We start from the raw sequence: 25,777 nt of genomic DNA, 5'->3' as shown, positions 1-25,777 counted from the left end.
CCAAGTCGCTGTCCATGGCATTGTATTGTCCTCAAAGCTGCTATCTGAAATGATTCTGTTGACCTAATTACTTGTTTATCTGACCCCCCTCACCATAAAAATAAAATGGAAGTTCCCTGAGACTGGGACCTTGTCTGTTCTGTCCACTACCCCAGAAGAGTATCCCATCCACAGTAGACAATCAATATCTGTCAAACGAGTGAATAGATGAGTGAATGGACAACAGACTTGTTAACTTTGAAGAATTTAAAATGATTTTTAATCACAGTACAAACAAAACTAATGTTGAGATTTTCCAATTATCTAGGTAGAATAAGATGAGAAGGTGATACAGAGCCCAGAAAACATCACACGTAATTCATTTACAACACCTACCCCACAGAATGCTTAATCCAGAAGAATACAGTTAGATGATCACCAGTAAGGAATCTGAAAGGCCTCATGTACACGTGAATAAATAGCAAAGGTGTCGGGTGGGGGAGGTCTGCAAAGATCAGAACTGTGTTATTTCAGACAAAGACAGGTAAAAATGATAATAGTTTTATAGCTAGTTATTTCACATTCTGAGTAATGACGTTGGCCTAAGCTACCACATATTGGATTGTTTCATCTTTACAACAAGCGTATGCATCAGTATTGCAGGTTGAGTATCCCTAATCCAAAATGCTCCCAAATGGGAATCTTTCAGGGTGCCAACATGATAGCACAGTGGAAAATTCCACACCTGACCTCATGTGACAGATCACAGTCAAAAGGCAGGCACACTAAAAATGCTGTATAAAACTACCTTCTGTTTATGTGTACAGGTAGGTGTGTATGAAACAAATGAATTTCATGTTTAGATACACGAAATGGGAGTCCCACCCCCAGTTATACAGATACTCCAATATTCAAAACTGGAAACACTGGTAATCCCAAAGATTTCAGACAAGAATTCTCAACCTATACGATGGCCTCCACCTTGACCAGTGAGAAAACTGAAAGGGATGAAGGAACACCGTGTGCCACACACCTAGACGCCAACGTTCGCTCACCAAGTTGTCTGCTCTAGGATTCCCGAAGCTGGCACACCACCACATCACATCGCCTGGGCAAAATGACAGCTCTCATCCTCAGCCCTTACTGACTAGTGCTCCAGCTGTCCGTACTCACCCGCACGCCCATCCCGACGACTCTGCCACCTGTCTTCCGTAAGTGAGGTGGGCACCCTGGCCTCAGAGTCCACTCTCCCGCCCACCCTGAGTGGCTTCTTGACATCCCTGCGGGTCTCCCCGTGGAGAGAACACATTTTAGCTTGAAGCCTAAAGAAGAGCTGCAGGGTCCCCCACCTCCAGAGCCTGCGCCCCTTCAGAGCCTCACTCCCCGGCCAAGGCCCACTCACTGTCATCTGCTGGCCCGTGTTTTGTCTCCGCCGGTTCTACCTCACCAATTCAACCAGATGTCTCTCACTTTAAATAAACTGGTGAAACAGAATGAATTCTTGAATCACATTTTGAATCCAATTTCAAATCCAGTATAACAAAACTGCAGTAATCCCTACCAGGAAAACATGCTGCTACAATCAGCAGAAAGAAAATAGGAAGCAAGGTTTCAGAAGTCATGAATGAGAAAGTCACACGCACAATTCCTACAAGGACTAAATCCAAGGACATGGGTATAAATGAGGTAACAGGCCGTGTCCAACTGGGTAGCAACATCAGAAAAAAATTAAACAGTCTCACCTGTTTAATGGCCTAGTGCTGCCTCAATGACACTCAGCACACTGCTAAGCCGGCCTCTGCCTTCAATGTTTGCTCATCAAGAATTATCAACTTCACAGAGATCATTTTTTTTATGGACTGTCCATCAATCTATGATATATTTAATGGAAACAAATGAATAAAAACAGTCTCCTTACAGCAACTTTAGCAAAACCATCTATTCCAAACAAGCAACAACCATTTATTTCTATGACCTCAAGACTCTACCTTGAAACATTTCCATGCATGACATACAGCTCTGTCTTCCCTAAGAACATGGCCAGTGAAAACCAGGAGATAAGTCTTGGTGGCAGAAATGCAGTTACACCTGACTTGCCCCTTTTCACCTCAGCGATTAATGTCTCCAAATAAAAGTGTGTCAGTAGAAACATGTTCTGTGTAATTTGTATTCTGAATAAAATTGAAGGAAAGGAAAAGCCAATCCAAGGCTTCATTTACCTTGAAGACTATGAACCTGTTTGAACACAGCACCACCACAACTACTGGTAGTTTCTTACAGTGGAATAAAGCTGCCCATCAGCCAGTTCCCACGCGTCCTGGGAGGAGGGGAGCAGCTGCCACGCACTTCATCAACAGTACCCACGAAGACGCAGTGTGTAATTACTCAACCCTCTTCGTGCTTTAGTTAAGTTCCCTGACACACATGAAGCAGAGGCAACCATTTATTTACCACAGGACCTTGAGTCTGCGAATGAACCACTTCAAATATAGTCCTTTCAAGGTCTGAAAAACAGTTATTGTCAGTCACAGCCAAGACCACATTTAGAAAACGCATGCAGAGTAACTTGCAGTAGACTATGACAACAACGTTACCTTTAAAGTTTTATAGTAAATGGCTCTGTTGATTTCTAGTGGAAATAAATTTTGCTCTTCTCCTGAGCAAGCCCAGTTCACATATCGCAGCCAGTTCCCCTTCTCTGGATCAGTGGCATCGATGCACATCCATCCCAAATTCGGGTAATATACCTTGGAAATGGGGAGAAAAAAAAACCTTTGTTAAGACAGGAGTACTCAGGAGCGTCTCCATTTTCAATGTTCAAAACAATTCTTTTTCAATACACATGACGACTCTATTACGCATTTCAGAGAACAAAACAAGTGACAGAGAAAAGAAAACTACCAAGTAAAAAGTGAAACTCAAAACCATGTAATTCCCATTAATTTTTTATTGGGGCTTATTTCCTTTCCCCCTAAACATAAGGAACTATAAAATTAAAATACCTGATGACCACCAAAAGCTTTGCAAACACGTGCCTGAAGAAGTGACACGACGCTCCTTAAAGGGCAGCTTAGAAATATGAAGCTCGAGGCCGTGCCGATGGCACCAATCCCGTGCTCTCGGGGTTGCTCTGCCACTCTAGCAGAAGGGCCTGGCCCCGCAGGGTGACCCAAGTCAGTGGGTCTTCTTCTGGCAGGACTGACAAAGACTTCAGGAAGTAAACACACACCATAAACCAGCTACGAGGGTGCTCAGGCATGATGCTCTGCAAACGCAGCCACCCATTACCACCGGCCCCATCCAGAGCACCCATCAGGACTGAGGTGCCATGGGTCATGCTCTGGGAAGTACCAGCTCCCTCCAACACAAACTGAACACCCAGCCCCCCTTTGAGAAGTCACATCAAATCCACTCTGGCATGAAGCACCCTGATCACCCGCCCTTAGGCGATTTCTCCTGGAGATTCTTCCAGCAGCACTTAGTTAACATTCCTTCCTTTTAAAGAACACCTATTTTTCAACAACCTTTCACTTCAATTTTTATATATGCACATACATGTAGACATTTTATTCACCAAAACTGGACTGCAAAACACCCAAGGAGGCCCTGAAAGAGCACCGCAGACTGATGTGTTCAGCACAAGAAACAAGTGTTTTACTTTCCTTTTAGTAGGAAAGAACAGAACGTGGTGCCATGACTCTTACCATGCCTCCCACCATCTGTTCCTCTCCCCTCTCCCCCCACTTTAGTCACCTCCCATAACTGCACTGTTCCTTCCAGAACAAAGTGCCTGCCCCCACCTGATGTCCGGCAGGCCTGGCCAGCAGGGTACAGGGGAACCTGCCGGGAGCTCATCAGGCACCCTCACTGGGCCCCAGCAGGCACACTGACCATTACTTCTCCTTCCACCACGTGGGAACCAAGGCTCAGAAGCCAAATAACTTTCCTTTCAAAGTCACTCACTGCAGTAAAGATGGGCTTAAACCAGGTCTGCACAACCTCTGCAACCCAGGGCCCTCAGTGAAACCCCTCCTTCTCCTCAGCACCCGCTCTCCCACCTCACCTCTCCTAGCCCTCCAGGTGCTTGGTGCAGGGACAGTATCAGCTGTCGCCTCACTGCCTTTTCAGGGCCCACAGCATCAGCACCCTGGGAAGGCACTAGCCTTTTCTCTCATGCCAGTGCCCCAACACCTCAACCTGTGCCTGGTACACAGCAGAGAAATAATAAACGACCACCTAGTGCATAACCACCGCCATCTGATGAGCACCTACTGTGTGATGGGCACTGGCGGAAGCTGCTCTGCAGTCAGTTTATTTCATCGCCCTAAGCGCCAAGGTGCACATTTTCACTGCCATCCAGGTACCCCGGGAGTTGACTGGCAACTTGACTGCTCACAAAACAACCCCTGCACCACTCTCAAGAGGTGACCTTGTGGCCTCAGACTCCTCACACCTCACAGCAGGCTGGCCCTGCACACCCCTCCCCTTTAAAACAGAGCAGCCCCAGAACAGCACGTCACGAGAGCCAGCATCACAACGCAACTTCAAACCCAACGCGCTAAGACAGCAAAAGCTGCTTTAATTTAAAATGTTTCGGAGACAGGTTTGTAATGTCTGCCAACGCAGTAAAATAAGGAGAAAGGAGGAGACGGGGCTTGAGTATCACCAGTCCACCTTAGTTCCTTTCCACTACGTACGAGGCATTATTCCCCTGACCCTGATAGAAAATGCCCGGGCCCAGGGATAAAGTCTGGTTTTGATGTCCCCAGTACACGTCAGGGTCTCGCTCAGTCCCCACTGGCACACAGGCACAGCAGCAGAGATCAATGGGACTGCAGGGACACACACAGCTGCCAGGAATCCCACAGCCTGGAGGAAGGGCTGCATCCACCTGCCCATACAATGCGGCCCTGCTGGGACTTCCTGGCTTTCAGGTCAGCACAGACCTTTGTGAAAAGCAAGTGTTCCAGCTGAGTGAAGCCTTTATTCATGCACAGCTCCCTGCGCTTCAAAGAGGACGAAGGCTTCTTCTGAGTCACACTGGTGTGCAAAAAGAAAATACTTAATTTTACAGAAAAAGATAAACACTTCAAATTTTTTAAATAGGCCAACAAGGAATTTGCAAAGGAATACACAAGTCTAAAAATCTCATAAAAAAACTAATGATCAAAAATAATTTCAAATTAAAAGCTTTCACTTGTTAAATTGGCAAAAAAAAAAAAAAAAAATATTTTTAAGGGAAAAACACATTGGAAGGGTTGTGTGTAAACACGCTCCCCAAGCACTGACAATCAGAGAACAAACTGGTGGAACTGTTTTGGGTGGAATTTTAGCAGTATTTGACAAAAAAAAAAAAAAAATCTTGTACTATATACACACGCTCTAACCAGCTCACACACTTGAGGGATTTATTCTAACGAGACAGTTGGGCACCTGTACCAACACTGTCATACAAGGATGTTCATAGCAGCGTGGTTTACTATGACACTATGGAATTAGCTCTGTAAGTTATGGTCCATTCATACGAGAGTACTAAGAAGAGCCTTAAAAGTTATGTAAGTGATTAACTGGATTACTTCCTGTTAGACACTGCTATATCCTCAAGAATTTTTTAAATATGATATGTAATTTCTATAATTAAAATAAAGATAACTGGAGATTGTAGAAATCTATCGACAGATTGGCCATACACTGATGACTGAATAAAGCTATTACAGAAAGAATGAATTACATGATATCATTTTTGTCTTCAACATGAATATATGAGAAAAAATTCTTCAAACTTAATGCATGGAAACACAATAATGATTTTCTCTGAAAATAATTTTGAATTTTTTTCTTTGTTCAATCTGAATTTTCTATAACTTGCCTCCACTGATTTAGTAAAATCTGCATGGAAAAGAGGAAGTTGGACAGGGACGAGTACATCCTCTTTTGAACAAAAAACTAAGTCTGAATGAAGGTAACCAGCTCTAAGTTAAAATCCTCCTCCTCACACAGATTCTGGAGTGCACAGCTTTCCCGTCCCACTGTGCTCCATCTTACAGGAAGGGACTGGGAGGAGGATGTGCTCTTGCACAATTCCCAGCTCCGTAGGTCAAACGCTGGTTTCTAATCAAACTAATTTCAGTGAATGACAAACAGAACCTACCTCCCAAATGTGGTCAAATTTTGCCTAATGTAACTACAGATCACTAGGCTTCAAAAGTGGATCCGCCATCAGGCTAGGGTAGAGAAAAGACTGGAAAAACCAACTCCAATTTCCTCCTTTCTGACAAAGACAAGGCAAAGACAGGACAAGTTTCCACCCTCACTCAAACCTAACAAACGGAACAGGAGAGGCTTCAGCAAGAAGCCTATTTCCAGATCTGTACAAAGACCAGGAAATACTCAGCTTACTTGATCCTAAGAGAAATGTTATTACATAAAATTAATGATTTTTTTTTTTTGAATCCACGAAACGATCCCTTTTCACGAAGGAAGGGTGTCTGCTTATATACTATTAGTGCCTCTCTACCAAGCACTGGACTAGGGGCTTTGTGTGACATCTGTTTAACCTTCACAAGAATCTAGAAGATAATCTATGAAATACTAAGTCACTTTTATAAACAAGGAAACCGACGATGGATTGACAACTAGAGTAACCAAGTCTCTAAAAATCAGGATTCCTCCAGCCCCCTGGCCATCTCGGACCTCCCAACCTTTTCTAGGTCAACCTTCCTTCTGCTCCATCACTAAACTCTGTGGAGCGGAGTGTTACTCTCATACCACCTAATTTCCATTCAATTTAATCCAGTAATTTTGAAATTGTTATAATCTAAACTCAAACTTTAGTACTCATACCAATTTAAGTACACATTCAAAATTATGTCTTCATATCCTTTAGAGAATATTTGTAGAACAAACTATAGCTTTATCATCTGCTACTTTGTAAGTGTATTAATTCACTTCGTAAATTTTAAAAGTTCTCAATTTATGCAAACATACCAACATTCAAATTCTCAACTGTCCACCTGCAAGGAACCAACTGACAGAAATCACTCCCAAGATTGAAGGCAACAAAGAAAACGACTCATACTGCATCAGCTCTCACGGTGAGAACAGGCCTGTTTTCACGGGAGCCAGCTCCCCAGCAGAGTCGGCAGCAGCAAAGCCTTCTCCCTTCACTGTTCTCTGACCCCGCTGCATCACAGGGAAGCTGGCATGCCAACACATCAGCCATGGAGGCAGAGACTCTCCTGGAAGCCAGGTTCCTATTTTGGTGGCCTGGTGTGCCCACACTACCTGAGGTTCCATTTCATATCTCCCTGGAGAGCTGTTTTTCTTGACCTAAGTTCTGTTTCCCACTTACACTGTAACTCAAAAAAATAAATAAATAAATAAAAGATTATTCTCTATATGAACACATGTTTTTCTTCAATGTTTGGGTTCAACTAATATTTATTTACTGAGCCAGAATCCTCCATCTACTAATTTCATATACATGATTCTACGCTGCAGTCAAGCAAATCGATGAGAATAAAGAAAATGAAAGGGTAACCTCAGTTTGGTAAGAAAACATTTAATAAAAGTTATATCTTAGTTATAAAGAATTTTATTAAAACTGCTACCCAGAAAATATCATGCTTTCTTGACACGTTCAAATTCCTGTCATTTTTTAATAATAGGGCTAGATATCTGCAGGTCTTATGGATTACAAAACTGACACCCTACAAAAGTAACTTTCTGGGGAATAAAAAAATGGATCTTGGTATCAATTACTTCACTCTTCAGATTACTTTTGAGAACAGGGACTTTTTTAGAACTACTCAAATGTATCACTATTTTCTGAAATGTTCTGAACATTCTAGAATAAAGGAAGTAAGAGAATCCAGTCGGTCATGGCACATTTTACCACAAGTCTGTTACTCAGAGAACAGTTCCATACAGAAGTTACTCACATAAGTGACTCTGAAATACACATTTAAAAAGTAAATAGCTTAGCCTTTCAGGCCCTCAAAGCCCGGTCTAATATCCATCTCTACGGAGCAAGCCACAATGACTAGCCCTCAATAAGTTTCAGACCTACAACTATACAAATGTTCTGAAAAATCTCAAAACACAACAGATGATCAATAACTGCTGACTGGTTCACAACAGGCCCCCAATCAACATCTGCAAAATAATTTATTCTTAGAACTCTTAAGCCATACACTCTCCCTGTGAGCCACGAATGTTTCCACATTCCACATAACCCTAGAAACAACCAGCAAGCACCTCTGTGGACGTGTGTGTGTGTACACTTTCTGCAGAGATTTCTGGGGGTTTGCTATGGTTGGTGTCTCCCCAAAGGTCCCCGTTTAAAGACTTGGTCCCCTGGCTGGTGGTACTGGGAGGTGCCTAGTGTGAGGTCCTTAGGGTTATTAGGGCCATGCCCTCTAAAGGGAATGTGGGACCCCGTTGTCGCCTCCCCCTCCGCTCTGGCTGGAGGTCTGAGATGTGGCTGTTTTGCTCTTACATGTGTGCTCACCATGATGTGCTGACATTATCTGAGGGATAAGAACTCCAGAACTTGAAGCCAAAATAAACCTCTCTCTTTGCTCTTAAGTAGCCTATCTTGGGTATTCCGTTACAGTAGTGGAAATCAGAGAGATAGAAGGGTCTACAACACAACACAGTTTCGGAGTACCTAGTCTTTGCCAGTGGAAAGAGAACTGCACGGCAACCAGAACTGGCTCCTGACCCAACTCCAGGGCTACCAGCTTGAAGACATAAAGCACACCATGGGGGACAAGGATTCCTGATCCGACGAAAAATTTAGGTTACTTCCAGTAGTCCTTCATTCCATGACCATACCGTGAGGTACTAGGTATTGCCAGTAGCTTATAACATGACAAAAGTTATGCTCTGAGCTTTATGTCCCAGAACTTAGGACAGGGCCTGGTATGTGGTAAATGCTTAATGGATAGGCATTTAATAGGTAGATAAATATGATCCCAAAGAGATAGTCCTTTTGTACCAGACCAAGCTGAAAATCTGAGCACAGTTAACTTGCTCAGAAATATCACATAATTCTCCATATTTGAATGTCCTCATCTGACCTTCGGTTCCTGAGAAGAATGTGACTGGCTCAGTTGTTTCTATGACAACCAGCTCTACAGCCATTGCACTTTCAAGCACCACTCACTAAACGTGAAAGACTAGGCACCTCCATGCTCGCTCCTACTGCTCCTCTTCCTCACACACCAGACCAGGTTCAGCATACTTTTTCCAAGTCACACAAAACTACTTTCTGCTTATCAGGCCACACACGGTCCCTGCTGCCACCGCTTAACTCTGCCATTGCATGGCAAAAACAGTCACAGATAACATGTACACAAATAAATGGAGCTATGTTCCAATAAAACTTTACTCGTGAACTAAAATTCGAATTTCACAAAATGTTCGTGTGTCACAAAACATCTGATTTTTTCCTAAAAACCCCCAGTAGCTCCAGGGCTAAAACACAGGTGGCAGGTTGGATTTCCAAAGATCCAGACCTTTCCTAAGGGGCTGCTTTGACATAGGTTTAGAAGCTGAAAGCCCCCTAAGGGCTCAGTGGCCCTTTCTGAAAGAAGGTTCTGCAGAACTAGCCGGCTGAGTTCTCTCCACTGGTTTCTTCTTGCCTGCAATTTACCCTAAAAGTGACTTGAAATTAGAATGATTGACATAGCAAGGGTCCTGGCACTCACATGCTGATATTTAATTAATCGTAATGGTGATGACTAATAAACGGTTTCACTTTATTAAGAAATTAGTCTTCTCATTGGAGAGGTCATTTCTCTGTCAAGCTTAACTGACATGCAGCTCTGCTTCTTCCCTCCATCCTCCTGACTCAGATCTGCCCGAATGAATACAATGCGAACAGAGACAGTGAACCATCAGATTTCACTCATAAGAAAGATTTTTTTAAAAAACTTTTTATTAGGGGCTGGGGAGAGATAGCTCAGTGGGTAGAGTGCTTGCCTCGCACGCACAAGGCCCTGGGTTCAATCCCCAGCACCGCAAAAAAAAAACAAAACAACAAAAAAAACTTTTCATTAAAAAGAGCCAGGTGTGGTGATGCACTCGGCATGTGTGAGAGACATTTAAAAAGCAGGCAGAAAAGCAGAGTTAAAAGGACGTGCACCAAGATGTTCACGGTGGTTACATATGGTGTCAGGAGTTGGAATAATGTTTCCCTTCTTATTTTTCTGTACTCTTTATCTTATTATGCAATGAGCATATATATGAACATATATATATATATATTTCAAAAAAAAATTTTTTTAAGTCTTATTAGCATGTACACCACCAAGAGTGAGTCCTAACATAAACCATGAACTGTGGTTGATAATCATGTGTCAAGGCCTGGTCAACAACTGTAATGAGTGGCCCAGCCAGGTGTGAGGTGCTAGTAGTGGGGAAGGCCGTGTATGCAGAATGTGGGTGTGGGAAGGGTTAAGGTTTGACTGCTCTCCCAAAAGATGTGTTGGAAACCCAGTCCCCAACGCAACAGTGTTGAGAGGCACAGCCTCATGGGATGATGCAAGTTCAAGGCCCTACAGTGCTTCCCATCATGTTATGATGCAGCAAGAAACCCTTCACCATGCAGTTCCTTGATCTTAGACCTCTCAGACTCCAGAACTGAGTCAATAAAAATCTACAAATTACCCCGTCTGTGTTATCTTATTATGACAACACAAAATGATTAAGATAGAAACTTTTTTAAATTTTCGTGTCAACTTTTCTGTGAACCTAAAACTGCCATTAAAAAAAAAATTAAAGTCACTTTAACAAACGAATGTATTAAAAGAATTCTTATTCAAGCAATTCAAAAGTTCTGCTCACTGGAAGCAATTTAAGCCCCATAAAAGTGAATGAAGAGGAGGGCTTTTATCAGAAGTGGTTTCGAAACACTGCAGATTGTGCAACAGGCATGGTGGCTCGGGTGGCTGGGGAGGCAGGCGTAAGCAGCCCCACCCGCCGGTTAACTTACATTCCCCACAGAAACAGCGAAGAATGCCTCTCCTCTTCTGAGCGCCTGTTTTGTATATTTATCCTGAGGATACTCTATGGTTCTTCTCCTGTTACTTCTGACTCAACAGAATGTTTTCAGTGAAGCTTAGAGAACTTAGTCCAGGTTAGTTCATCAAGGGATTTAACGCTTTGTCTTAGATTAGCTTTAAAAAAAGTTCTAGCTGACATGTAAGACCCTGCCATCTAAAGATAAGCCAGTATAAGGGGCCCTGATGGAAGAACAAATGTCAAGATGAGACTCCGAGGATAAGCACTTTGTTACATTAGTCAGAGGCATTCTGACACACGTCCAGGACAAGCCCAGAAACAGAATAAATTAATGGGAAAACACTACATTTTATCTTGATTTTCAATTCTTCATAAGAAATACAGTATAATCTCTATTTCCTATACTTCACCATTTGCAGACTTACATGTCACGTGCATGTGTGTATATACTTTTATTTTAATGGGAGTTTAAAATAATGAAAGGCTTAAAGTCTTTTATATCAAACACATACCTTATAGGGGGAACTAAGTGGATGAGATCCTACTGTTAAAATTGCTGGAAAAGAAAGCCAGCCTTCCCCGCTCCAGATCAGCCATGGATGCCACCAGCACCAGGCCCAATGGACACTGTTCCTCCTTCTGAAGACAGCAACAGTCAGGACAGTGGGAAATTTGGCCCTGACAACAGGCATATATTTAACCAGAACAATCACAATTTTGGTGGACCACCCGATAATTCTGTAGTGGGGCCAGTGAACCAGTTTGACTATCAGGTGAAAGATACTTTGTTGCTTTAATATCGTAGATGTACACGTAATCCATTTTTGAAGCATCTCATCAAGAATATCTAAGATATGTGTTTCACTTTTCGAAGATGTACAGATAAGCAGGTACAGTGTCTCAGAAAACTTACCAATTTTTGAGTATTAAAAGTATTATATTTTATTTTCTGAGTTTTTTATTCAATTAAGAAAACAGTATAAGAATCATGAGGGGAAATTTTCAATAAAATTTTTAAAATGTGTAAATTCAATAGTTATATGATGCTTTGTTTCTAATTTCAAAGTAACATATTTAAATGTTGAATAAGTTTAGAAAATGAAAAAAAAAAAAGCCAGCCTTGACAACTAAATTCTTAAATCTGAAGAGAACTGGCGCTATCATAAGAACTCACAAACTGTGACTAGTATGAAAGCACAAGTATCTTAAATTAACAATGGGTGGTAACAAGTTCACAGTGGAAATAAGTCTCTAATATCTCATGATTCCAAATCATAATTTTTCAACAACCTACTATCAAATCATAATATATATGAATTTCAGTGCAAATCAATCTTAAAAGTCATATGAGGCAGGAGTAATCATTCACACATTACACCCAAAAATATCGAATTGTTACATTGGGTAAAATAGGCACCATTAACTTAAGCTTAATATGAATGGCATTTTTCAAGCTTGGCATTACATACAAAGAACTAGAATAAGAAATTGCTGGTACCTTGACATTAACCTCACTAAGATTAGTGCTAACCTGGTACAGCATGTTGGTTAGTTTCCCTTTAAAAACTTTTAAAATTTTAAAGTGCAGTTTGTTGTGGAGCATCATTTTGTGTGAAGACGTTTTTAATGAGGCAGGCACTATCTTCAGTAATTAAGACTTTTTTGCCTGGGCAGTTTTCCTACAATTACAAAGTTCTCTCACCTTAGAAATGGTTGAAAACAAAATGCAAGGCCCCTCATGGTAGACCCTCAAGATCCTAAAGCCCCTGGGTTAGTTCTCAAGAGGTGCATTACAGAAGATTCACAAGAAACAAACCCAAAATATGGAGAAATATCAGACCAAGTTAAGTACACTAGGCTATGGCCTTGAAAAAACAGCCACACCTCAGGCCTTCCAGTGCCCAGAGCTTGGAGGGGAATGCCCAGCATCTCCCAGCCATGTCTGGCTTTCGGACTTTCACATGTTAATATGTGAGAAGCAGATGCGATTCAATTTAAGACAACCTGATAGGAATGCTTATCATTCAAAAAACTTAACTTGCTTTTAAATGAGTCACACCACAACCCACAAGGCTCTGGTCTGAACTACAATCAACATTAGTGCAGAATTTCCACACAACACCCACAGAATGACACCAACAAAATTTTGTCTTCTCAACTATCCTAATGTGATTTCTTTTAGTATCCCTGTTGTTTAAATTGAGGATTTTACAGCTGAGGTCAAGTACCTTGCTCAAAATCATGAAGTTAGAAGCAGTATCTGAGCCCAGGTAATGGATGAGCACAATTTTAACTGCCCCACTTCCAGGCAGGACAGGCGGATTCTGGCTCTGCAGCTGTACCCCTCAAGCCTGGGCCTGCAGAGGCTATGCCTCTGTGTCCTGGCTGCTTCTCCTTTAAAAGGAGCCTGCTACTGCCCTGCTCCATCTTCCAGAAGTATTGTGAGATCACAGAAAGAATGAAATTTTTTTGAAAAATTAAACACTTTCTAGTATGTTGTATGCTAAATAAATATTCCAAGAATACAAAAATTACTTTCTGAAACATAAGAGAGAAACCAGTGTTTTCTCTGCAGCCACTTGGTATATAAAGTGACAAGTCACCACACAGGAAGTCGAGGTCTTGGTTACAAAGCAAAACACCTGGACTGGCAATGTAAAAAAACATATCTGACATTATTGTTGAGGACAGTCAAGCAGGTTCAAATACAAAAACATGTATCAGTAGAAGACTCTACCCAGAAAATACATTTTCTCTTTAATAAAAATATTCTTCATTTTAAAGACCATATTAAAATGATTATTTCAAGTTCAAAATGTGAAAACCTGAGAGAACAGGATCATAATGTCTTTAAAATGTACAGAACTCTGATAAACAAAGAACCAGAATTCTTTCTTACCTCCCACATGTATACATTATTCTTAACCTGAGATCTTTTTTTCTTATCACCAACAAATGGCCCAAACTTTTTGCCTTTTAAAATTGGTTTAGTGGCCCAGACACCTAGAAAATAAAATCAATATTTTTATAATGTATTGTGATTATTTTAAAGATTGAAAGCATTGAATGAAGTCAATTCAGTCTCACACAATAGTTAAAAAGCTAGATTCCCTAAAAGTAAGATTATGTTAATCAACTGATAGCATGTTAAATCACATTATATCAAATCCTCAATGGGGATTTGTATTTTATTCTTTATACTTTTCAATATTTTCTAAATAGGCTCAAAGAACCTGGATTGTGTTATAAGCAGAAAAAAAGTTTTATATTTAATTTTTCCATTTAAGACTGCTCACGTAGTACAATCACAAACACTTGGAAAACAATCACAACTGAAGAGAAAAAAACATTAGAATGGACTAAAACTAAAAACAATTTAAATTTTACATGCCAAGCATGGTGGTGCACTTTCTTCCCCACAACTCAGGAGGCTGAGGCAGAAGGATCACAGGTTCAGAGCCAGCCTCAGCAACTTAGTGAGACCCTGTCTCAAAAAATAAAAAGGACTGGGGATGTGGCTCAGTGGTACAGTGTTCCCGGGTTCAAACCCTAGTATCAAAACATAAGCAAATAATAAACTTTTCATTTTGCATTTTTACAGATTTCAAAATATCTCCACTAAACATGACTTGTTTTTATAAAGAATTAAAAATGTAGTTTTATGAGCAAATATTCTTGATGTTCATTTGTTTAATTAAAGTGGAAAATCCTCTTCTCTCTAGCTAGGGTTCCTGAAAATGTAACTACTGAGACCACTTCTTTTTCAGAGTTTCAAACAACCAAAACGTTTGCCCATCCAGGTATGCCTAGCATTGCCTCTATCTCCTATGCACAGACCACAAGCAAACGGATATAAAGAAAAGATCAATGGTGAAATGGCAGGAGGCCAGCCTGGGAGTCCAGAGATCGGGCACCCAGGACCACTCTGTACGGGCTCCCTCATCTTCCAACCTGTTTCCTCGTGTATAGAATCGGGTAGAGGGTGGGCCAGTCCTGTCCTGCTAGGATGCATGAATTTCACTTTTTTGTATGTCTGCTGTGAACTGCATTTGATAACATTGCTAGCGATATGTTGAGCTATAAAACCAAATACTTTCACTTATACAATACAAAATTAACATTCCACCTGCTCAGCAAATAAATTTTCATTGAAAAAGTTTATTAAAAATTTATTCAGACATATGTATATAAACTATATCAGAAGTACATCTAAAAAAATAAACAGGATAAAAACATGATATACCCCAACATGATTTTGATTAGATTTTTAAAATTTACCTTCTTAGCCTTCTATATAAAGATCAAGCATGAAAATAACCCAATACACACAAGTCTGGTTTGGTTCAATGAGAAATCATAGCCAGAAGATTTGGACACATTGGGGTCATGTCATTCATTCAAATGTCTACTGAGTCCACAAAGTGCTAGTACTGGAGACACAAGGACAAGTAAGAAATGAAGGTACCCACAATCAAGGGTGGGGAGGACGTAAAGACACCACAGAATAAGAAGCATAACAACATAATCAGACGAGTCACACTGAAGACAAAGAGAACAACACATCCTGTATGAACAGGCCTGGGAGTTACAGGGGACACCTGGAAGGGTCACCAAGGATGAGTGTGGGTGTGTACCTAGCTTCATTTTTATCATCTATGTCCAGCCTGGATTCTTGCCTTGAAAGGACATGATCAACATACAGTGTCCTAAGTGGGGCCGATCTGTGGCCCCCAGGAGTGCCGCCGCCACCTCGCATGCTCCAGCCCACGCTGCCTGCTCGCTGCCTGTCTCTGACTGCACACTCACCGATCCGCGTCTTGTCCACAGCTGACGGGAAAAGCCTCACTTCCTCCGGAAGTCCTCGCAGCACGTGTTCGGGTACCTCCGCCAGGGTCTCAGCGGCTGCCAAAGGCTCAGGAGTGTTCTGCAAGTCAAGACAGAGAAGGATCAGAGCAAAAGGAAGAAAGTCCAAGTAGGGTGGTTTGGTTTTTGTTCTGTGTTTTCTTTCTGGTCCAACAAGTAAATATGCACACATGTAACTGAAAGCTGAAGCAGGCACGTTAGAAACGATGCTGCTCAGCATTTGGGGAGTACTCTGCTTCTTGCTGAGTCCCCAGAGGAAACCACTCAACCTTGGAGCACGACTGTGCGGGTCTATTTTGGTCCTGCCACTGTAGCCATTTTCAGAATACAGACTCTCCAGCACCAAACTGCTTTTTAAAGCACAACAGAATCTGACAGAAAGAATATATCATAAGCTTACTTTTATATCAAAAGCTACCATTAGCTATGAGCACACTTTGAAAATAAAAATCAACGCTCCCCTCTTAAAATGACTATAAAGCTGCACATAGGTAAAGCCTGTCCTGACAATTTGGTGGTGCTCACTCACCATCCCTGCGGCAACCACACCCAACACGGCCCCAGAAAACCATTCGCTTCCTGCAATTCCTCACTGGAACTCCGACTTCCCAGGAAACAGTAACGGACCACTGTCCGCCAACCACTAAACAGTAATGCCACCACAATGGCCCCAGTGCTAAGAAATACAGAATTTTATACAACTACTGATCAAGTCTGGAATGGAATTCATCATGATCTTAAAAAATATGATTGCTCTTCGATATGTACGGAAGGTGAAGGGGGATCTGTGCCAAGTGGCAGAGAGTGACTTACTTTAAGAGTAATTTTTAAATTGATGGAAAGCCAAGTGTCTGTTAACTGGTACCACGTAAACCCTACAGAACTGATTTGTTTATCACACCCCTACTAAGAATGATGAGTTCTGGAATATGAGTATTTTATTTCACTGCAAAGAAACATTTCTCAATGATATTCAAAGGAGTCAATATGGGCAAAAAACAAGCTCCGAGCTAAAAAGATTAATTTCCCCCATAACAATGAAGCTTTTGTAGTTTTTAAGAATGTTTATGTGCCAAGAAAATAATTTCATCCAAATGTGCAGACTTCCAACATTTCAAATTTTTTTTAATATCAATAGCTGGTTTGAGAAATCAACCTCCCAATCATCTCAAAGTTCTGCTCTCTGGCCTGCATGGACAGCCAGAAAGCCCCAGGGGGCACTGAGAAAGGGGTCACCTCATGGGCAGGGCCAAGCTGCCAGTGTATTTGCTTGAGAAGCACAAATGCCTGGCTCTGCCTGAGCTCTAACTCCGTCTCCACGAAATCCCCAACATGTCTCCCAAGCCCTGGGAAAATCAAATCGCCCCCGAAAATGGCCTCATGGCGCTTGAAATCACCTAAGCTGTGGAAAAAATTAGGACTGACATTTCTCACTTCTAAATATGGTGTCCCTGTTTTTACCTTTTTATCCTATAAGCTAGATTTTTAAAAATGTGGATGAATTTTTTTCCAAAGGGAAAAAAAGGTGTTAAATTGGTAGTTATATCCCAGGACACTGAAAACTTAGGCAGTATTAACAATGCTAGCCAGAGTGAGGAGGCCCAGAAGCCCTGGCCACTAGCACAGAGGGATTCTCCTTCCTCAGCTGTGGTCCTGGGCAAAGACCTGGCACCATCTGCCCTCCTTGAAAGGACAGTGTCACTAGCCTTCTCCCAGGCGCTGCCTCAGTAACACGAGTAACAACTCAGCGCGCAGCACAGACTTCCTGGGTGCAGGGTCCTGTGCTGACGTCTCATGCACTTGGTGGAGTTCACCCCAAACGGTCCGAGGAACAGGTGCTACCGTGCCTTCCTGCCCCACATCTGACACACGTACGAGGAGGAAAGTGGGGTCAGGGAAGGGGACTGCGTGGCTCAAGGCTGAATCTGAACCACTGTCTGACTCTAGAGCCCAAGTTCACAACCACTGTGGGATCTGCACTTAAGTCTCTGGAATATAATGTGAGAACCTCTGCCCTAAAACTTCCAGACCTCTGTGGAAAAGTCAGCAGAAGATGGTGCCTACAGATGGAATGGTCACTCCCACGGGAGATGTGGACTCAAGAACACGGCAGAGACCAGAGGACTGAAACCTCTGAAGCACCTGTGACTATAAAGAACCTGCGCAGAGCTCAGGGAAAAACAAGAAAGAGGACGAGCCCTATGGCTGCGCTTACCCCTTTTAGTTGGACCCATGATCTCTCACCTGGGCTCACACGACAACAGGACAAGTAAAACAAGGGAACGGTTCACAGCAACCCACCCCAAACGCAGCGGCCCTGGGCCTCTCCTCCCACCTCCTCAGCTGCCGGAATGTCCAGGGCAGTAGCTCTGACTGCAGACTACCTGGAACATTCTTAGAAAAATCGACGACTTGAGAATTAGGAGAGGGCAAGCTGTGGGGTGACCGGCCTGCCCTCCTTATTTTTCTTTCCCAGGTCTCGTTATGTATTTTAACATTTGTACGATCATGTGTTTAACGAGTGCCTCCCCGTGAGACTGCAGTGAAGACAGGTAGTATCTGCTTGTTTGGTGCTGCAATCCCAGTACTTAACAGTGAACTTGAAACGTTTGTTGCCACTTACACCTTCAAATGAGACACGATTCATTAAGCTGACCTAAACCTTCCTATTAAAAAAAAAAGAGGAACAGAAATAAATAAAACAGCAGCAGCATCTATCAAAGTACTTTCTTCTCACGTGGCTGAATTCTTGAATTTGAGGAAGTACTCTTCGGGGTCAATAGTAGTCCTCTGCAGGTGAGGAACTGGTGGGAACACCCGGCCCCTGCCAAAGCCCACGAACGTTCACTCGTCTAAACGGTGAAGTGTGTGCATATGACCTACACACACCTTCCCACCGACTTTAAACCATTTCTAGACTATGTATAACACCCGATAAAATGCAAATGCTGTATACATAGATGTCATGTCATATTATCTGGAAAAAATAATAGGGAAAATAGTCTATACAAGTTCAGTACACAGGCAACTTGTTTCTCAAATATTTTCAACCCAATGTCAGTCAAATCTCCCCTACATGAATATAGAGGGCTGACTATATAAAAATTCCTCTTTACAAAATATAGAATGCTCTCAATTCCAATTGAAATTTAGATGTAAATCTTTGGAACAAAAAAATATTTAAAAAAAAAAAAACTCTTTGGTATATACTCATAAACTGGGCTCTCTTTTCTATGCATATCCTGATAGTACCGAATGCACTATCATTTTCTAAACAGGGTTATCTGGGTTCTTTCACTAAAAAGTCACAATTTGATCCTGGAATTAATCAATGCCTACTCAACTTTAACCTATCACTACGCTTCTGACTCCTGCTGGGGCAATGTCTGGGCATCACGATCGCCCCAAGGACGCATCGCTAGGAGAAGAAGACAGATGAGCACGCACGTACGCTGGCTGGTCAGAAGGCAAATCAAGCACAGAAAGGGGCCTCGGAGTCGGAGAGGGATGGGTGCCACTCAGAACGCTGGGGCTCTAGAAGTAGAGAGGGACTCTTGGGGTGACACAGGAGGGTACCAACCAGAAAGGCCGACCGCAGCGACCAAACCCTGAGTGAGGAAGGAGCCGACGTGTTGGGAGGCCTCCAGGGCCAAGGAAGTTAGGGAAGCACCTGCAGGGTGACTGGCTTACCTGCACAGAGTGAGGGGAAGAGCGTCCCAGCAGAGGGCAAAAGGCCAGGCTCAGCAAAGGGCCACCCAGGTCCCCGCAGAGCCTCACAGGACCCTCTCTGTGGGGGCCTGGCCTTCTGGCAACCTACCTTGCTGCCCCACATACAAGCACATTCCTGGTTTAGGGCCCTTGAAACGCTGATGACGGGGCAGAAGCGTCTGCTTCCTGAGACGCAGACCTCAAGGAGGCCTCACCTCGCGCTTACCGAGGGAGTCTCCAAAGGCATCCACGCGGACCCAGAACAAACATCCAACTTAATGTGCAAATTTAAGTTAATTTAATAAGCTACCCAGTTGTTAGCCACTGATTGATCCCACTAGATGTTCCCAACTTCCCACTACCTTGAAGTCAAGGAAAAGCCAGTAGTCCCTCCTTTCCCCAGCTAATGGCCACAAGTCCCTCTCCCTCATTGTCCCTAGTTCGGTCATTAACAAATACTTCCTGAGTGCCTGCTTCTGGCTGGCACTCTGCTGGGCAGTGGGGATACAAAGGCTAAGCTGCCAAGGCCCCCGTCTCATGACACCTTAAGAAACAAACCTTAGAGAGCTTTGGGTTCTCCAGGCGCCACCTTGCTGGGGGCCCATGACAGGTCCTTCTATGCTTTCCCCTGACACTGTTCCCTTGATCCAGGACAACCTCCCCTTGCCAGTCAGGTGGGGAGCTCAAGGAGTGTAGCACTCACTGCCTCCTCTGGGTCAGATGTGTTCCCCAGCTAACTGTCACGGCACTCAGACAGCGCCCCAAGCACTCTGCGTTACCCCGCTTGGCTATGGGCGCTCTTATGATCCCCACTTGACAAAGGAAACTGAAACTCGCCCATAGTCACAACTAGTAAGTGGCAGAGCCAGGTTATTCCAACCCAAGCAGTCAGATTCAGGGTCTGGACTCGGATATCAGGCCACAGAACAGTCCCATAAAATCCAGCTAGTTACAGTCCAGAGTCCACATTTGACCACCAAACCAGTGGAGTCTCTACCACCCCATCCAGGGATGCTCCGGAAGACCCTTTGGGGCTCCACGAGGTCAGAGCTATTGTTGCAACAACAGCAAGATGTCACCCGCCTTGTGCGCTCTCAGGTGCAGAATGGAGTTCTCTGGAGGCTGCAGTGCATGAGGGCACCACTGTTCTGACAGATGATAAAATGCCTGATTGCTTAATTTTGTATTTTACATGTGTCTGATTTGTAAATAAGGTCCGCAGCCGAACATTATTGCACCAAATCAACTTTGCAGTTTTCATGCTGCACTACAGCTGTGTAAGACACAGCCGCTGGCGAAAGCCAGGTGACGAAGACCTCATGGTAAACTGCAGGGTGCTAAGGGCCCCACTGTGGTGGGTGTCCAAAGGCAAAGCACAGAGACCAGAACAAACCAGCAAAGTGCAATGGTCTCAGAGTCTCAAATGCAATAATCTATGATGAGTGCCCCAGACTGAGCTCCTCCTACCCGCTGCGATCAAGCCCAGGAGTGTGGGGCTGAGACCCTACAAGGGACCACTTGGCATGTGTACCACAGGCCTTAGCTCTCTCTACCCAGAAGACACCCTGGCCTCCAAGAAGCAGGTCCCCACTCTCCTATCCTGGGGGACATGCAACACTCAGCTGCTGCAGTGTGCACTTCCTAAGCCCTTCCAGCCCAAGAGGGTGTGTGTGCCCTCTTGGGAAGAGCAGGTTGGGTTCCACTCGCAGCTCCGCCTGGTACCTGGCCCAGGATCCCAGCCCAGAGCAGTGGTTGCTGTGAACAGTCAACTGTCCAGCAGTCTGGGACTCAGCGGGACAGCTGAAGAGTGCCACAGCAACTGGAGATGGCTCCTCAATGGAGAACAGAGCCTCAGGACGCCACCGTCCCAGAGTGAAAGAGAAAGAAGAGCAGGGAAGGAGTCCCCTGCCCCAAGTCAGCTCAGAGGCAGCAGGGCGGGCCCCTCAGCGTGGTGTAGCAGAGCCGGGCAGGACCCCAGCCAAGGAGAGTGGGCAAGAGTCGGGGGAGGCCGCGGGCCCCTGAAATCGCTGTGCCCGTGCCCTCCCCATGCCCACGCCACCACCCTTCAAACCTGAAGCAGCAGGCGACTCCACTTGTCCCCATGAGCCCCGCAAGCGCTCCACTAGGTAAGCAGCGACCAAGAGGGGCAGGCCTCACCTGCCCTCGGACCCACAGGCTGCCCAGTGACATTGTGAGTGACAGCAGGGCTGGGTGCGCAGCTCCGAGCAGCACACTCACCGGGCACACACAGGCCCGGGATCAGCCTCCGGAACCTCAGAAAGGGTGACAGGACGAGGCTCCTCCCTCCTGTGGCCCTCAGGCTGGCAGGCAGGGTGGGAGTGGGCTGGGGGTCAGGAGGAGGGGTCTGCTGCCTCCCGGGGGGGCCACTGCTGCCTCACATCCTCTTTACCCAAGCAAACCACAGGCTACAGCCCTCCACTCAAGTGGGGCTCGGCTGGTCTACTCATGATTTTACTCAAGGAAAAAAATTCTACTGGGAGAAATCACAGAAAAATCCCCATTTTTCTCTCAAGATTCCTCCCAGGCCCCCAGCTGCCTCTGAACTGCTGGTCTCTCCTACTATATTATATTAGACTTGGTGCTCTTCCTAGGGGGGTCTGTCACTAGTCAGGCTTTCAGCTGACAATTCCAGCCACTGGTCCTCCTGGTCCTCAATTCTTCTAACCTGTCAATATCCTCCACTTCCTACTTCAAATCCCATGAAGTTCCTAACAACTTTGCCAGGGAGAGAAACTGTCAGCAAGGCAACCAATAAAAGTTTCCAAACAAGAAATAATGAATAATAATAATACTTAACACAAAATTTCCTATAGACCAGGCACTGGCCTGAGCTCTTTTATATTAGCTAACTCCTTTACCACTCAAAAGTATAGGACTACCCCTAGTTAACAGACAAGAAAGCAGAGACCAAGAAGTCAGGGGACCTACTAAGGTCACACAGCTGGAGAGGCTGAGTCAGAATTGATCATGGAGACTGAGCCAAAAAGATCGAAAAGAAGAGGCAAAGCTGAGTTATCCTGAACCGTCTCTACCACAGTATTAATAACCAAACAACATGAGAAGGTAAGCCTTCTTGCCAAAGTTCCATATTTGAGGAAATCCTACCTAAGTAGTCCAATTTTTTTTCAGAAATTAACCTGTTTTATGCAGAAAGACAATGTACCAGATTTTATAAATTGCTAGTTTATCTCATAGAATACATTATTCAAAATTATATTTAAGTGCCATCATTATTCAAGGTGTTAATTTCTTAAACTATTATTTATTAGTTGATACTTAAGCCGTAACAGATAGGAAGCAGCTTACTTCAAAGTCTTTTTTTTAAAAGCCTAAAAAATCAGGGCTAGGCAATCTCAAAAAACCAAAGGCCAAATGTTCACTCCGATATGCTATGTTGACCCACAATAAGGGGGGGATGGGGGAACAGAAGTTCACTGGATTAGACAAAGGGGAATGGAGGGAAGGGAGGGGGATGGGAAAAGGAAAGGCAGCAGGATAAACTGGACATAACTTTCCTATATTTATATGTGAACACACGACCAGTGTAACTCCACATCACATACAACCACAAGAGTGGAAAGTTATACTCCATGTATGTATAATATGCCAAAATACACTCTGCTGCCATGTATATCTAAACAGAATAATTTTTTAAAAAAATATTAAAGAACATATTGAGAAATATGTTCTGCTATATTAAAGAGTATAAAAGAACATAAAAATAAAAAAATCAGGGCTGGGGATGTAGCTTAGTGGTAGAGTACTTGTCCAGCATGTGTAAGGGCCTGTGTTTGATTCCTACTCTGTAAAAAATAAAAAGTATGAAAAAATCAAATTTTATTTATAATTATAAAAAACATCATATATATTATTAGCATATGCAAAAAAAGCAAAAGTGGTTTCAACTATTTTATAATATGTATATTTTCAGGATTAGAAAAGGGGAGGAAGATAACCAAAATGAAAGACAGAAAGCAACCCAGGGTTCACCATTCCACAAAGCTAGGTTTATGAATAGACTTACCTAGAAGGTCACGTGGCCTCCCCAAACTAGCTCCTGGGTAAGGAGTGAACTATGGACACATGCAACATGAATCAATCTCAAAAAAATACACTGGCCAATGGAAGCCACCAATGGAAGAGCAGGCACCATGTATGACTCTAGAACAGGAAAAACCCATCTACAGGGACAGAAAGCTCAGAACTAAGAGGCAAAGGTCTCTTGGGGGTAACGGAAGTGCCCTGTAACTTGACAATGGCATGCATATAGGCGCTATCCACTTAAAATGGGTACACTTTACTGCTAACTAAAAGGTAAATAACTCCTACTTTATCTTGAAATGATGTAAAAATGAAACTTCAGTGGACCAATAAAATAGTTTAAAGGACAAAAATACTTGCATACAAAATAAGGTTTTTTAATCAAGTTTTATTTTTTCAACCTGAGTAAACATTCCTCTACTGGACACCCTCCAAAAGTCCCCATCTCCCAGGCACATTCTACTCTGGCCCTCATGAAACCCATGGAGTGACTCCACACCTTCCACTCTTTACCCGTCCCCAGCCCCCCACCACTCTGCTGCAGCACATCAGCCTAGAGTCAGTTTCCTCCAGTCCCTCGCCATGGCCCTCTCTCCATCCCACTGGACAAACGTCCACTACAGTGTGTAGGACAGTCCCAAGGAACAGCACAATACTGGCCCTGGCTGCATTACAGAAGCTGCATACAAACCTTACCTGGGCAACAAGTACTCATGTTTTTGGTTTTAAAAAATCCAAGAATAAGCACATTTTATTTGTATTCCACTTACAAAATTCACCCAGATAGTGACCAGATGTGATTGTATCAGCTTTAAACTTTCTGACTGAAACACTGAAGAGTGAGAACAGCGGTTGATGGGGACGTTAGGTGCAGTAACGTTCAGTAATAAGAACACGTAGTTATGGTCATGCACAGTTAGCGGCTACTCCCACAGTGGGCTAGGAATAATCCACAGTAACTGCTATAAGCAAACAACACCCAAGAATCATAGGTTATTAAAATACTTCAAAATTTTTGGACAACTCTTCTTTCTTTACAATCAAGAAAGACTCTAAGCTACTAAACAATAGAGGTAAACAACGGGGAGGGGGATCCAACACGCTTCAGTTTACTGAAATAGCACTGAACAGCATTTGGTCAAGGAACGAGTACAACTGCATAGCAAGAAGCAGATGGAACAGAGCAAGAAAGTCATAGACAGCATCTTTGAAAAGAACATCAAAGAATTCTCAAACACAAAAATATACCTTCTTTTGAAAAGCTGGAGGCCCATTAAGTTCTCCAACTAAAGAAGCTGTCACCAAATGTGGTGTTGATCTCCATAATGAGCAAACATATTACCAGGTCCTGCCTCCTTCCTACCCAGCCTCCAAGGCACAGTAAAAGTGATACTCTAAAAATGGAAATCAGATTATGTCACTATCCAGTGCTTCCGATTGCACGAATAATAAATATAAATGCCTTCCCATGGCCCTCAAGTCCTGTAAATCTGGCTCTTGCCTCTCACCGATGTCATCTTGTCCCAGAGTCAGATGGAGATCTACTATGGCCAAGTTCCACCCCTGGCTTGCCCTCTGTTCCTTGAACCAAACTCATTCCCACCTCAGGGACCCTCCTGTATTTATCCTGTATTTACTCTGATTAGAATTTCTTTCCCCACATCTTCACGTTACTTCCTGGTTGTCACCTAAGTCGGTTCTGCCATCTGTCACCTGCTCACGACAGCCTTCTACGGCTGTGCGATCTAGAGGAGCACCCGGTCCTGACCTACTGGTCTCCACAGCACTCGCGCTGCTGGAACCGCCTGGCCTCCGTCCCTCGGGAGCATGTAGGTCGTGGCACTCTTGCCACTCGTGCTCAGCAGCACCCACGACGTGCTGGCATGTGGTCTGTACCAGGGGTGAGAGATGAAGGAACCTTCAGGATGGCTGAGATGAACTGTGGGTGGCTCGTCCCGACTCTCAGGGTTGGATTGTCGCACTGAGTGATTAAAAGCTTCTTCAGTTATTTTACTAATCTTTGAAACAAGCTTGGAAAACTAAATTGCTTTGCTACTGGTAAACGGCAGTGACACAGGTTACTGATCAGGATGTGGAGATCATGCGATCATAAGCCACTCAACTGACAGAAAACGGAGAA

At 43.6% G+C, this 25,777-nt stretch overlaps 1 protein-coding gene across 9 annotated transcripts in view; it reads right to left on the bottom strand.

Annotated features, from left to right (window-relative positions):
• The window catches only part of PRDM2 (PR/SET domain 2), a 111,449-nt gene that overhangs the window by 66,499 nt on the left and 19,173 nt on the right, over positions 1 to 25,777 (bottom strand). For 8 of the 9 annotated variants that reach the window (XM_079142721.1, XM_079142722.1, XM_079142719.1 and 5 more), the window contains 3 exons: positions 15,811 to 15,928; positions 13,904 to 14,007; positions 2,574 to 2,726 (listed from right to left, as the gene is read on the bottom strand). In XM_079142721.1, coding sequence (XP_078998847.1) covers positions 2,574 to 2,726; positions 13,904 to 14,007; positions 15,811 to 15,928 — 375 coding nt within the window. The remainder of the gene's footprint in view (positions 1 to 2,573; positions 2,727 to 13,903; positions 14,008 to 15,810; positions 15,929 to 25,777) is intronic. The other variant, XM_079142727.1, reaches the window with a different exon arrangement.

The sequence above is a fragment of the Sciurus vulgaris genome (genome assembly GCF_902686455.1).
Source record: "Sciurus vulgaris genome assembly, chromosome: 1".
In the NCBI taxonomy this organism is placed as follows: Eukaryota; Metazoa; Chordata; class Mammalia; order Rodentia; family Sciuridae; genus Sciurus; species Sciurus vulgaris.
Note: the sequence above shows the minus strand (reverse complement) of the source record. Positions and strands in the feature narration are given on the sequence as shown.